The 15,092-nt window shown below is 33.6% G+C and overlaps 1 protein-coding gene across 2 annotated transcripts in view; it reads left to right on the top strand.

Moving 5' to 3' along the window:
* The first annotated feature begins 458 nt into the window (after window positions 1-458).
* The window catches only part of LOC118194085 (PDF receptor-like), a 583,685-nt gene continuing 569,051 nt past the window's right edge, over window positions 459-15,092 (top strand). The window contains exon 1 of one of the 2 annotated variants that reach the window (XM_085813435.1): window positions 459-779. In XM_085813435.1, the coding sequence (XP_085669561.1) occupies window positions 755-779 (25 nt within the window). In that variant the 5' untranslated portion in view covers window positions 459-754. The remainder of the gene's footprint in view (window positions 780-15,092) is intronic. The other variant, XM_085813434.1, reaches the window with a different exon arrangement.

Here is a 15,092-nt window from a genome sequence, read left to right on the forward strand (position 1 = left end):
ATTCAATTTGTATGTTATTGATTACCACACCAAGCGATTTAAAAAACAATAAGCACAGTTCGTTTTTATAGCTAGTCCTGGAAAATGAGACTAGCTGGATCATTAAAATCATTATATATATATATTTTTTTCTTTTCTTTAATAAGTACTTTAGGCGGCTCGCCGCATAAGCGGCATGTATTGTAAAAAAATACTGAAATAAATATAATCGAACGTTGCTTTGAATTATGTTTTGAAAACATCTTAATATACCTCTTTTAACGTCAGTTTAAATGTTCAGTGGGTTTCAAAAATAAAAGTAGGAACTGCTTTTATTATGTAGTTAAGGAAGATAGCTGACTATAAAAATAAATGGCGAAAAGACAGAGAAGAGTTTCAAAACAAAAAACCCAGCAGAGGGCGTGGCTGTCCAAGACTCGGAAGTTATTCGCATGGAGAAGCGAGCCGATAGCGCACAATATCTCCAGAACGCGCGCGCTTCGCGAGCGCCTAGACGACATCTGTTGAGATTTAAATGCACTACTGTCATATTTATGGTGTAAATAATTCCAGGCTTTGACGCAAATCCAAAAGTGCTGTTCCATACGCTGACCTGTATGGTTTTCGGTGCTATTTTTTAGTTCGAAATTATTCTCCCGGAAGTGTGTTAATTTTCCTTTCGAATGATTTGATTTGCCAAAAGAAGGGGACATGAGTTCTGAAACTTTTGTGTCCCTTGCTGAGCCGAAAACGGAGCAAGCTTGTTACGAAAAATATGAAAATTTTAGTCCTGAGGGTAAGTACGTATATTGCATTTTCTTTGAAATGTTTTGTAAAATATTTATAGGAATAATTGCGGAAATTATTTCTTTATGAAAAACGGTATTTTTTTCTAACGGGAAATGTAAAATATTTGTATCTACCCTTTTTTTTCGGGAGGGGGGAGAAAAGTTTGTATGCTGAATATATTTTTGTAGAGCGATGTGTTCAATGCAGAATTCACTGTAAGAATCTGTAACTGATTTTTGAAAAAAAAAAAATCGAAATTAAAATACAAGTGATATTTAGGTTCCAAATAACACATCTCTTATTTATTAAACGATTATTCTGTAGTGTACTAAAAGCATTTATTCTATACAAAGTACATCGCTTTAGAAATGTCGTTATTGTTTACATTGAACATGCTGTTAACGTTGAAGTTATCAATACTATTATGTACTAAACTGGATTTATAAAAAAGTCATTGCACATATAGCACATTTTCGTATACTGATATTGAAGTATACTCTCTAATTCGAAAAACAATAAAAATAAGTAAAGAAAAGAATTTTTAAGACTTACTTGCACAGTTTTTAAATGCCTTTCTTAGTTATATTGAAAAGACATTATCTGACAGAATATTGAAATGCTTGTATTGCAAGGAATGACAATAGCTCTTAGAATTAGCAGTTTAGGATTATATAAATGCCAAGGTAACTTAGCATTACGTGGCGCTAAAAATGGAGAAAATAAGAAAAAGCATTTGTAACGATTGTATAAAAAACTGAAAAAAAAAATAACGACTGGGACTTTTTTTCTGTTTAGATTCACAAAATGTAACATTAAATGATAAAAATGTTGAAAAAAGTAAGACAAGTTTTAATATTAACCTGAAAAATGCGTTCTTTCTTCAATAATAGTAAGAAAAAAGCTCATATGTAAGCAGTTTTGAGTGCATTATTTACTAGAATCACTTAAAAAAGTCGACTTCATTTAAAATATTCAGTAAGAATTCGGAAGGATTAAAATAATTTAAAGTTCAATTTTGTTTGCGATTTCTAAAAATTCGAATATTCTGATAATATTATATATATATTCTTGTATATATATGTAAATTTTATATACAGAAGTTTCAGTTTTTATCTTTACTATGTTTTACAGGAAGTCATTGTTTTTACGTTCAGGTATGACGCCATCTGCAAGTAACTTTCAATTAATTAGAATCTGACTGATTCTGTATATTATAATCACATTATAAAATACAATATTTAAGATTACTAATATAAAAGACGATGTTTAATGAACTTTTATAATTCCGTATTCCGTGTTACAGAAATGAAGTGAAAGTATTTCATAAAATGGAATAAACTTAAAATATTTTGCGAGTGTTATTCTGTAGTGTATATATATGTAATGGACTTACTCCGTAAATTGCAATTATATAAATTATATGAAAAGCGTATTCACGTGTAATTCTGTCTCTTAACATAATCTGCTTAAGTGCACAAGTGAATTTATTTTTCGTTGGCACAGCAGTCACAGAATTAAATCCCATAAAATATTTAAACTGAAATTTTTAGTTTGATTTGCTTAAAAAACTTTTACCATTAAGTAAAAAAAAATCTTCTAGCATCAGTGATACTTAGTACTCTCGATCCTCATTTTTCGTCTGAATCACTTTTGCGTCCATGTCACTTTTCAACTAAAATGATAAATTGATGCTACTAAATGTTATTGCCATATACTATTATTTTTAAAGAAATTATATATTATATTAAAAATACTCTGTTTTCAAAGAAATAATATATAAAAACATATTTTTAAAGAAATAATATAGTAAATATAATGCACTATTTTTAATGCATCATTTTTTAAAGAAATAATATAGCGAATATAAAAAGAATGTATAGAAACATTTAACACTTTATCATCAGGTCTAAAGATATACTATTTTTGAATATTTTGTGATTTTGCTATTGAATTTTTATGTGGCGTAAGTGTGAAGAACGTGATATCAAATAAATAAAATTAGAAACACAAATTGCTAGTAATAGCTTCATCTGACATTGATATGATAAACTGAGGACAGAAAACAAGATTTTTTAAAAAAAAGGAGGGCAGCTTTTAACACTATATCGGGAATTTTAAAGAGTGTATTGCCACTCGGCAAGGCATAAGGTATTTATATTTCATATTTAATGAGAAAACTCGGCTGTTCAATACAATGTGTTGCCACTTGCTAAAGTGTTAAATTTAATTTTTCTGTTATCGATTAACAAACAAAGCGATTTAAAAGTAATAAACACATTTATTTATCTCTGTTAGTGAACAAAACTCCAAAATTCACAACAGGTTCTACAGGTATAATCCCACTCTATTAACTCTACAGCTTTGCCACAGTTTTGAGGGTCTCCGACTCGTCTTCTCCAACCATCAGCCACTCCAGATTACTTTCGATCTGCCGTCTGTTTTAAGTGTCCCTTTGCCGCACAGGTACTATGCACTTGTGAACATTCATGCTTTCTGTTAGATTCGAAGCCGGGCCTTTCCGAACGGCAGTCAGCATCACTACTACCATATGGGCGGCGTTATTAATTACCAACTAGACCCGCTGGATCCGTGCAATGACACTAGCTAGATTTATTAAAAGCATCATATGTCTTTTTTCTTTTTTATAGTAACAAATATATGTAGTTGGCAAAGCCAATGGCTACTTACTTGAAAAGTGATTAAACGCAAAAGTGAGGTTCAGATTCGTTTTATTATCTATTTCATATTTTGTAAAACTTTAACGATGATTAACAAACTGAAGGATTTGAAAGCTAACAGTGGCAAAACTCTACGGAATAAAACATTTTTATCTCCAGCGCGCGAGACTGTCTATCGGAAATTGTAAAGTATGCTGTTTTTAAATATTTTGTGATTTTGCCGTTGAACCGAATTTTATGTGGCGTAAGCGCCAAGAACATGATATTTAATAAATAAAGTAAACACACAAAATGTTAAGAATAAAAAAAGAAAAAAAGTTTTGTAATGCCATATTAATAAGAAAGATGTACATTGATTGATATGATGAACTGAGGGGGAAAAAAAAGAAAGAATGAAAAATGTATGCCAACAGCTAATGTTGCATCGGGAATTCTAAACGTATATTCTTATTCTGCTTTTAAAATTTCTGTAATTTTCTGTTGAATTGCATATGACGTAAGTGCGAAGAAAATGATGTTAATAATTAAGCTAAAAATGAAAAAAAGTGTCAGTAAGAGTAAGTATAACAACAGACTAGTAGACTTCGAGCTCAGAGAGAGTGTAAAAAACCTTAACAAATCCTAGTAGGCGACCATTAAAATCTGAAACTCTTCATATTTTAATTTTTATAATTGTTTTTACATTTGATTTTTAAAAGGATATTTATTTTACATTTTTCGGTATCAGTTATATTTAGCAGTTACACGCGCCAAAAATGCAATGTGTGAAAAATAGTATGTAACACATCTGGAAATAAAAAAATAAAACACCGTTTATTGAAAATTTCACCATCCCTTAAAAAAATTCCGTTGGTAAAGTATACTCTAAGTCAGCAGTGGTTAGATATAAATAGTAAATTCTGAATGTAAAATGTTAATGTCTAACATAAATTTCTCTGTCCGACATAAATATTTCTTTGCTTTTCGTTAATACGGACAGCAGATAGCACGGATTGTAGTTGAAAATACCTGTTCTTTTTTCGGCTAGTTTAGGTTAGTTTATTTATAGCGGTAAAAGCGCTGGAAATTTATCTGCCTTGTGTATTTTCCTTATTTATTTGAAATGATATTTTTAGACGGGTTTCTAAACATATATTTTTAATCGCCTATGCCTTCATGGAGAATAATTTAGGTCCAAATGTTTTACTGTCTGTATTAATTTCACTCACTTGTACGAAGTACAAGTGAGTATTCTGTAGTGTATATATATGTAATGGACTTACTCCGTAAATTGCAATTATATAAATTATATGAAAAGCGTATTCACGTGTAATTCTGTCTCTTAACATAATCTGCTTAAGTGCACAAGTGAATTTATTTTTCGTTTGCACAGCAGTCACAGAATTAAATCCCATAAAATATTTAAACTGAAATTTTTAGTTTGATTTGCTTAAAAAACTTTTACCATTAAGTAAAGAAAAATCTTCTAGCATCAGTGATACTTAGTACTCTCGATCCTCATTTTTCGTCTGAATCACTTTTGCGTCCATGTCACTTTTCAACTAAAATGATAAATTAAGTATGGTAATAACGAAAAATTTCGGGCACCAAATTTTGAAGGAAATATCCATTTTGATGCTCTCGAATCCATTTGGACGATTTTTTGCGTGATGTCTGCACGTACGGACAGAATATAGGACTTTTCCCCCCAAAATGAATTGTAAAATATCTTTACAATGGATTCAGAAAGGACTGTTTCGTGTCGTACGTGTGTAACATAACTTCAAACACGATTATCCCGTAAATCGTTAGGAACTGCAATAGCATCTTACCCAGCCTTTATTTTCGCAACCGATTTTTGAAGTCATATATTTTTTTATTACAGAAGTGTTTTAAATAACGAAAATATTCATGTTTTGGTAATGTCAAATTTTTTAAAAAATGTTAGTTTTGAGCAAATAACGAAATCTCACTTTTAATGCGGTCACCTGGTTCCGGTATTTCTATTCGGAAAAGTTTCATACTCGTTATAAAAAAATAAAGTTATAAGAGTTTGTATTCCGGTATTTCAAAAATTGCGGCGGTATTTTTAAGATCTAGTCGTCTGTACTAACATAAGCTCTTATTAAATAGACGTACTTGAAAGTGTATTTAGCGACCCAAGACGAAAAACAAAACGAAAGGTAAAAAAGATAACTTCACCATCCGCTTGTGAGGAGGAATTAGCGGGTTAACTTAGATACTTACACCGGCGTGATGCTAATTTTGGCGAGGAGATTGCGATAAAAATTCAAAGAGTTGGTAGCAATAGCAGCGTGCGCACTCAGTAGCGAAAACACGCTGTGATTAACCTTTCCGCTGCTTCAGTTTAAATACGCTCTCGTTAACGCTAACACAGCTACATCCTGGCGAGGGAACGCAAGGGAAGCAAGGATTGATAGAAAAGTTTAACAAATTCAAACAAGTATTGGTAAAAATAATAGAAACCTTAGGCAGATTTAAATTAATTTAAAAATTTGCAGTTGTTGATGTTAAACTTGCCTTGAGAAGTCGGTTAATTAAGTTAGAATAGTTCAATGAAATAAATTTAAATGAAGTGCAGCAAAAAGAGTGTACAGATTTGGAAAAATGGCTTTAAAGTGCCTTTTCTAAAGTAACAGACTATAGTAGTAGAAACGTATTAAATGAGTGATTCCTATAGTCTAAAATTTTCAATACTTGAATGCCGTGAAGAATAAATGCACATATTGCCGCTTTCATGAATAAATGGTTGAGTGAAGGGTCTCTGATTTTCTGTATTATATTCGATTCTATTCGAGGCAAAGTAGATTGTTGCGTATGTTTTTCCAGTGTTGCATGAATATAACGTAGTTAATGCTAGAAAGTGATCTAAATCTAAGTATACTAAATCCACAAATTTTAAATGGTTTTATTCTTAAACAACTTAATTTACTAATGTAATTAATCACAAATTTACTTATGTATTAATAGTACGCAAAAGTATATTTTCATAAACGTTATAATTTTTAAAAATTTCGTGAAGTCGCAGGCAAATATTTGATTGCGGAATATCACATGAAGTGTGCGGTAGTCAAAAGAATGCCTTTTCTGGAGAACTGAATTAAAGAAAACTAATTTGCACCTAAAACTAATTTGCGTATTTATATAATGTACACTTTGTAACCCCTGAAAGGAAAAGGGACAGTTCTTACTCCACCGTTTTACTGGGCCGATTGACGAAATTTAACTTGCGTTTTTCATGTCTCGAAAGCGCTACTTAGGAGATATATTAAATTAATATATAGCAGTGTTTTAATATAGGTATTTGGACACAAAATCGGACTTATTTTGAAAAGATGTAACGATGTTTTTCCATATTCTGATTCTACTAATGAAATTATGCACAACTGTTTTGTAAAATTTGGTGAGAAAGTTTCTAAGAAATTTAAAAACTTATCTTGGCTCACTTTTTTTAGTTTGCGGCAAGAATAATTTACTTGGCGAAATTCTTAATTTATAGTAACCTATTTTTCTTTTCCTTTTTTCACTCGGCACGACGGAAAAAGGTGCATCGTTATTCTTTCAAATAACTTTATTCAAGTGTTTAAATTAAGTGTAATCAAGTGTACATTTGGGGTTATTCTTATAAAAATATGTCAAATTTCAAAACGCACCATTATATAAATTTAAATATGTATTTTGAAATATTGAACACCAAATTTTAATTTTTTGCAGGTATGCCTAGAAATACGTCTACTGCGAAGTGATGGCAAAAATTTATAGGTTATAATTCAAAAGGGTTTTTGAAAAAATCATAAAAATTACAAAAAATACAAAATTTAAAAGCAAATCAGAAAATAGCTGCGAATTGTATTTTGATTGAATTTAAATTTCGATTTGTGAGAAAAGGAATCAAGGAATTTTAATAAAAAAAAAAGAAAGATTAATTAACATACTCTGTCACAAAAAAATAATCTGCACCCACAAGAAATCCAGCCACAGTCACGAAACTTGGCAGGAATGTAGTCTGTTAAGAGATATGCAAATGATTTAAATTTCGACGCCAATCATAAAAGGATAAGCGTGCTATTCGCATATGAGATGCCCAGATAGGAAAGTTTAAAAGCATAATCTCTCGTACCATAGGGCTCTCCAAACGAATCTGCCAACTTGGATGGACGGTATTGTAATTAGAGATGCCTCTGAGATATAACCGGCGGCAGTAAGAACAGTTGTCGGATTTTGAGAAGTGGAGTATAGTAGGACATACACCTAAAACTAGAGAATTTAAGTAGATAATCCTTAGTCAAATATGCGTATTGGCGACTAAAGTAGAGAATCCTTAGTCAAATAGTACTAAAGTAGAGAATAGTCAAATAGGCGTATTGGCCGCCGCCTAGGTCGGAGCAATATGGTTAGTGCTCGGTGTTGGCGACAATGGATCATGGAAAGGACTATCTACCGTCACGGAGGGTCAGGTCGTCCCAGGAATACATATGAGCGCTAAGATCGGGCAATCATATGAGCGGCCACTTTCGCACCAAGGACGTCGCTAGCATCGATTCGGCGCCATTTACCACCTTCCAGGCCTCCGGTGGGGTCAAAGGAAACCATTCGGAGATGACTGAGCGGCGCTGGTATGCCCTACTGACGTCCATTAAGAACCATATCACTGACTTCACATCACATGCATCGTCGATTGGTTTTTTACCGAACTCGGGCAAGATGGAGTGTGACCGACTGAAGGCGTGTGATCCTTAGCAATGAATCCCGATTCAGTCTCAGTGCTGATGACCAATGCACACGCGTGTCGAGGCGGCCAGGTCAGCTGTCCGATTCAGCATTTGTTGTCCGATTCAGCATTTGTTGTCGAACGAACTACAGAAGGTGAAACAGTGTGGAGAGCGATTTATTGGGACCCATGATCACCTGTAGTCGTCCTTCAAGGCACTATGACGTCTCGCAGTTACATGGACAACATTTTAACGCAGGTTGTACTGCCTATACTATCAAGTCGCCCAGCTGCCCTCTATCAACAAGACAACGCGCGTCCACATACTGCGCGACTTTCCCAATAATGTCTTGAAGGATATGATGTACTCCCGTGGCCTGCCAGGTCACCAGAGCTCTGACCAATAGAGCACGTTTGGGACATGCTTAAAAGGCAACTTCAGCCGTCCCGGAATATTGGTGAATTATCTGCCCAGTTTAAAAAATTATGACATGATCTTTCGCAGAGGGTCATAGGTGTCATAGGTGACCTACCTGGTTCGATGTCACGCCGTGTTTCAGCTTGTATAGCTGCCTGAGGTAGTTATACTACTTACTAATTTGTAAAATTTTTCATGTCATAACTTCTTAATAAAACAATCATTTGTTCTGAATTTGTAATCATTTGTTTATCTCCTCATACAGTAAATACATGTTAAGTTTCGTGATAAAAGTTCGTTTCCTTCTGGGTGCATATATTTTTTGCGACAGAGTGTATATATCAAATTCAATTAACAGTGAGGAGCTCAAATTTTGAGAACTAATTTAAAAAAAAATTCTCATGTAACTTTTACGAAACTTGGCACTTTAGCATAATTTGAGTTGTAATAAGTAGTCTGACTTTAGTAAGCGTTCAATAATTTGAGCCAATAACTCACCCGTATATTCTGGGTTCGTGCAGTTATCGGCAAGTGGCCGCCATTTGTAAAAAAAAATATATTCTGGGTACGAATTTATAAGAATACCCGTGTAAAAATTATGGAAAGAAAGCCATGTCTTTTTCTTTAGCGATACTTTTATAGCTTATCATTTTTTTTTCAGATAGCAAATACTCTTGCTTAAATAGAGACTTTCGTTCGCAATGTTCTTGCACATCAATGTTTCCTTTGCACTGTTGCCCACCAGCGGCCGAGCTGTACCGTCGATGAACACTGGTAGTTTGGTCCGAGGTTCGAATCCCGCGAACGGGCTGGCTGCATGGGTGTTTTCGTGGTTTTCCCCATGTGTAACGTGTATACGAGCCAGTTTCCCTTAGAAAGACCTCCACGAAGGCATCCCTTCCCTTAGGCAGATAGCCCTCGAGGCTTTGCCGTAATTAAATAACCTAACCTTTGCACTGTTTTGCTTGAAATTTGACAGTTACGAGTACAGGTTGAAATGGGCAGAATACCAGAATTTCATCACTAGTCGTTCAGGTATGTCCCACTGCACTAACTGTGAAACTCCGCCCTCGCTCAAGCACACTCCAGGGAACGATCTGAGTGTCTCCCACCCTTCTTCCGCTACTAAGCCGCTCGAAAGGAGTTTTGAGTCACCAGTAGTTGAAAAGTCCCCAGGTCATGCAGACACTATTCGCTTACTAATATCTATACCTTCTCCGGGATTGGAACCCGCACCCATCGGCAGTGTAGCCAGCATCGCTAACCATTATGTCGACTAGAGTGAGTGTGACAGTTAGAGCGTTTGCTATGCATCACTATTCTCTTTTTAATAAAGCGTTCTTCGAAGTTACCGTCTACGTCATAAATATTAGACGAAAGATCTTAAAATGCCTTGACTGGTAAAAATTGGGAAATCATAGACACATAGGGATGCAGTTTTTCTCCAGATGGTGGAATATTTGTTTGTTAAACATTTGTCGAGAACTGATGAGCCCATCAGTCATTTAGGCATCTCGTAAGCGTTGCCACAAAAGGCGATTGATTTTACACTCGCGTAGATAGGGAAAGGATAATATACTTACATTCAGTTCTTTAGGCGGTTGTTGAAACTGCACTCATAAATTCTAGACTAGCAGTCAGCCTTAGCTAACCACTGCATCATATAAGTTGAACTTAACAATAAATTATTTTAATACTTGACAAAGGACAGGTGTTGATTTGAGAACGCATGTTACTAGGCGAGTTATATAGTGAAAATATGAACTGAATACTAGTTATTGAAACTGTTCATGACATTCGTCTATGCTCATAAGTTGTAAGTACCGTATATGTTCCGGCGTATAACGTGCACCTATAATTTCAAACTATATTTCTTAATTTTTAAGTATATTCGCCGAATAACGCTTCCTTTTCTAGGACGAAGGAGCATGAAAGATATATTTGTAATAGTTTATTTTTTTATGTCATTCATTCGAAGATTTTTCGCAGAATTACTAACAATGGTAGACTGAATTGACAAACGGTAAGAGGAACAATATGTGTGTGATAAATATGAAAGGCACAAAAACGGTTTATATAAAACAGCAGATCACGAAAAATCTCACCTCACATTAGGGATTTCCCGCTTAGCGTACGGTTAAAAAAATTAAAACCATAGTTATTTTTAAAAGAAACACGATGACAAAATGTAATTTCCGAAATGATGTTTTCATTCATTTTCACTAGAAAGAATGGATGGACGAAAACGGTGTAAAAATGTGGATAAGAAAAGTTCCTGTTGCTTTAATTCAGAAAGTTATAGTTTGCGACATCTTCAAATCCCATCTAACGGATAATACAAAGAATTTGTTGAAAGAGTTTAATACAGACGTAACTGTTATGCTAGGTGGATTTACGCCATATTAGTTCAGCTTTTAGATGTGTGTATCAATCAACCATTCAAAAAATTGTAAAATGATAAAGAAATACGGGGATGTTAGAAGGTGAATAAACATTTACAGCATTTGTAAATGTATTTTGCAAATGCGTCATACCAGTATAGAAGTAGTATATGAGCGGAAAATAAAGGCACAGAATGAAATTAAAAATTCAAAAGTCATTTAAAAAGTGCAGTGGTACTTAGGTCCATGTAGAAATTTCATTTTTGTGTCCTCATCGTTCCTTATTTTTAAATGTTTCATTTTCATATCTGGCGTATAACCTAGTAGTTTAAAACAGGAGGCTAGATATCTATTACACAGTGTTTTCAACAAAATTAATAGTAAAATAATATTTTATTTGTCCAAGCTCACATAACCCACTTTGTAACCTTAAAACTAAAAGAGCAGGAATTTTCCGTTTCCGTTAATAACTATCGAATAGTTATTTAGTGAATTTTGCTAGCTAGACAAATTAGTTAGGAAACGCGTAGGTTTAATTTGAAAGATAAAGTTCTTATATGTAATAGAAGGGCAACATTTGCTATGCCGTATAAATAATAAATAAATGTCTTTGTTCCATAATGGAACGAAATAGACTAAGCTACAGGCCAAGGGTTCTCAACCAGCTGGGAATCTCTACTGGGTATGATTTAATTACTTCAAGGGGAAGGAATATGGTCAGCTTTCTATTTACCTGTTAAGTTCCATATATTACGGTGTATAACGTGCTGTTTTAATGAAAAAAAAATGTTATACGCTGGATATAAAAAGATCGATTTAAAAATAAGAAAAAGCTGAACATAAAAAATTTCATTTCTACATGTGTCTAATGCTGTTACTGGCGATTTTCTAGGACCCAGTTTCGCAACACTTTCTTCTAGGATAGCCCATTCCGCTACTCCTTTCCGCAAATCACATTCGTTCTTTGGCATATTAATTATTACGATATCATTTTCCTTCCATTCACGTATGGAGATTTTATCAATACCAAAGACACTTGCTGTAGCACGATTTCCAATTTCTTTTGCAAATTAAATAACTTTGCATTTGATACCAGTATTATGTTTGTTTCGTTTTGGCATGAGCCATATTTACTATTAAAAGGAATACTAGATCAAATGTTTTTCATCTAAAGCAAATTCGATGTTCACTTCCAAATCACGGCTTCAAATGACTAAAAAAAGAGGAAACATCTGACTCCTGATTGCGCAAATTTATTTGGGTCGGAAGTACATTCGTATCACAAACTCTTCCTTTTTTTTTTCTCGAAACCTTAGACTAACATTCTTGCGCACAAATGCATTGAATACAACGAAACTTCTTTGCAGAATTATTTACTACTTCAAGCATTTATTGAACACACATATTGTTCCCCTTATCGCTTGTCAATTCAGTATACTCTTGTTCGAAAACTTGCGAAAAATTTTCGAACGAACGAGTTAGATAATAGATAAGAGCATCGCACATGTATCTTTCTGGTTTCTTCATAACGAAAAGGGTACGCATTATACGGCAAATATACCTCAAAATTAAAAAAAAAAATTGTTTTGAAATTGCAGGAGCGCGTTATACGCCGGAATATAGCGTATTTAGTTAAGAAAAAACTTTAATTCAAGTTTTGCTATTCATTAATTTTTCCACACTTCTCTAATTTATAAAGTACGTTAAGAACAATTTAAATTTAAATAAATGTATCTGCATTTTACAAGTTTTTGAATATGGGGAGGAATGATAGTCTTAGCAATGTTAAAAGTGGTAATCTAAATTGTGGCATTTGAATTTAATTCGAATGGTAAGGTATTACGTATCGCTGCGATGCACATACATTTTAGCCAATCCGGTTAAAGATTTCATCTAAAACCAAAGTGTTTTTGACACCTTCTCACGCTTCTTTTGAATGCGTTTCCACTTCCCTCGCTCGCTTGGCTTCTGCTGACACATTCCGGATCATGTATCTATATCATCCACAGTACATCGTAGGATGTAAGTTCCAAAAAATATGCGGTGCATAATGCGCTTATAATGATGTGTGAATAAAGATACGCATCTCAAAAATTTGTCTAGGAATAAATTATGTTGCATCTGAGGTCACGTTTGTCTGCAAGTTGTAGCCTTCTGTCTGCGTAATGCACATCTTTAGTCTTTTACAGTTAACGTATAACTGTTACATACGTATATAAAAAAAGGAAGGTGAAAAAACGTCTGCAAGGTTTAAGATTTTAAAGGTCGCCCAAACGGGTCTTGTTAAGGGTTTTTATGCTCTCGCTGTGCCCGCAATCTACCAGTCAGCTGATAACTCATCCTACTAACCCATTTTTTTCTGTCTCTTTAGCTTCATTATTAAGCATCATTTTCTTCGCAGATACGCAATATACAATTCAACAGCAAAATTTAAAAAAAAAAGTTGACAAGCAAATAGCACTATATGTTTAGAATTATCGATGAAGCGTTAAGTGTTGGCATAAAAACATTTTTTCTGTTATTTTCAGTCTTTTCTCAGTTCATCATATCAATATTAAGTTTTCTTACTAAGATGGCTTTACAAAACTTTTCTTTTTCTCTTTTTATTATAACCATTTTGTTTATTTACTTTATTAAATATCACGTTCTTGGCGCTTAAGCCACCTAAAATTCGATTCAGCTGCAAACTCACAAAATATTTAAAAACAGAATACCAGTAGAATTTCCGATAGACAGTCTCGTGAGCTGGAGATAATTTTTCTTTCTCGCACAGTTTTGCCACTGCCACTGCTCACTTTGAAATCGTTGGGTGTGTTAATCAAAAATTAGTTGAATGAAAATATGAAATTGATTATAAAACAAATTCGAAATTTAAAATACGGCCTTCATGTGCCATGTCCGAGTGGAGGCTTACGTTATTCAAAATTTGATGGCTCTAGATCTCGTTTTTTAACAATGCGAGAAACATGCATACATGCGTGGAGGTTCTTCATTATTTAATTTCTCTAAATATAATACAGGACGATAATATTTAGTGGCAACAGTTTGAAAAGTGATACCCCAATTTTAGTGATTAAAGAAAATGCTGTTTCGAAACTAATACCTCATTCGGGACTAACGTACCTTTTGGGCTAATAAATAGCCCATTTTTTTGGCACTTTATGCAACAAATTAACTTTCTTAATTTTGGAAGCAAATTAAAAATCTTCTGTTCAAAATTATCAAAAGCCCTGGAATTGGTATTTTATAAGAAAGATAAATGAAGTATTTCCTACGAGAGTGGCAACAATTGCGGGAACTGGATATTTACTAGATTGCGTGGATTATAAATATTGTTGTGGCATAACGTAACGTGACGGATGTTACAGAGACTGGAAAAGAAATGTTTATAGAGATAGGAATGTCAAAATACGTTATATGTTATATGACTTTTCTAAATATCAATTGGCAAATGTGATTCTTTTTTTTTCCTTTTTCTTTTTTTATATATATAGTTATATGCAGGGACTGCAGCTGACCATATTTGGAGACTATATTTTAAACAAAGTTCTATTTTATACTTTAATTACAAATAATTTCTTTGAATTATGTATATTTTTTTAACATGACTGAACTAAGTACGTATATTAGTTCCTTGATTACTTCGTAGATACATGCAGGATTATTCTGCCGTGTCTCATTCAGAAAAACCTTTTATAAATCTCTTACCACAAACTGCTTTGATTGACAATGCAAAGAAAGGACAGGCTACGGATTCGTGAAGGTCAACTTTTGTGTATAACTTCATAATATTTCTGTGCTTCTTTTCTTTCGAAGACTGTCTCATCTCATCTGTGAAGTCTTCCATTACATATTCCTACCATTTTTTAGGGGACAAAAAGACTTCGGGAGAAGACTTTGCTTCCTTTTGCAGCAAAACGCTATACGAGATAGATAGCTTTCGTTTCAGTTTCCTGGTATAATCCTAAATCTTTCGACTGACAACTGCATCTAACTCGCATTAGAATTTCCAAGGAAAAGAAAAACTGTTCGTGTTGATCACGTGACTTATTTTATCTTTTATTAGGAAAGAAACGTAACTGAATTGGCAGTTGAACAACATTTTTAGTGAAAACTGATCGCTTTGCAATAAAGCA

This window comes from Stegodyphus dumicola, chromosome 3, assembly GCF_044657685.1.
Source record: "Stegodyphus dumicola isolate Sdum_Otavi_A_Nest chromosome 3, ASM4465768v1".
In the NCBI taxonomy this organism is placed as follows: Eukaryota; Metazoa; Arthropoda; class Arachnida; order Araneae; family Eresidae; genus Stegodyphus; species Stegodyphus dumicola.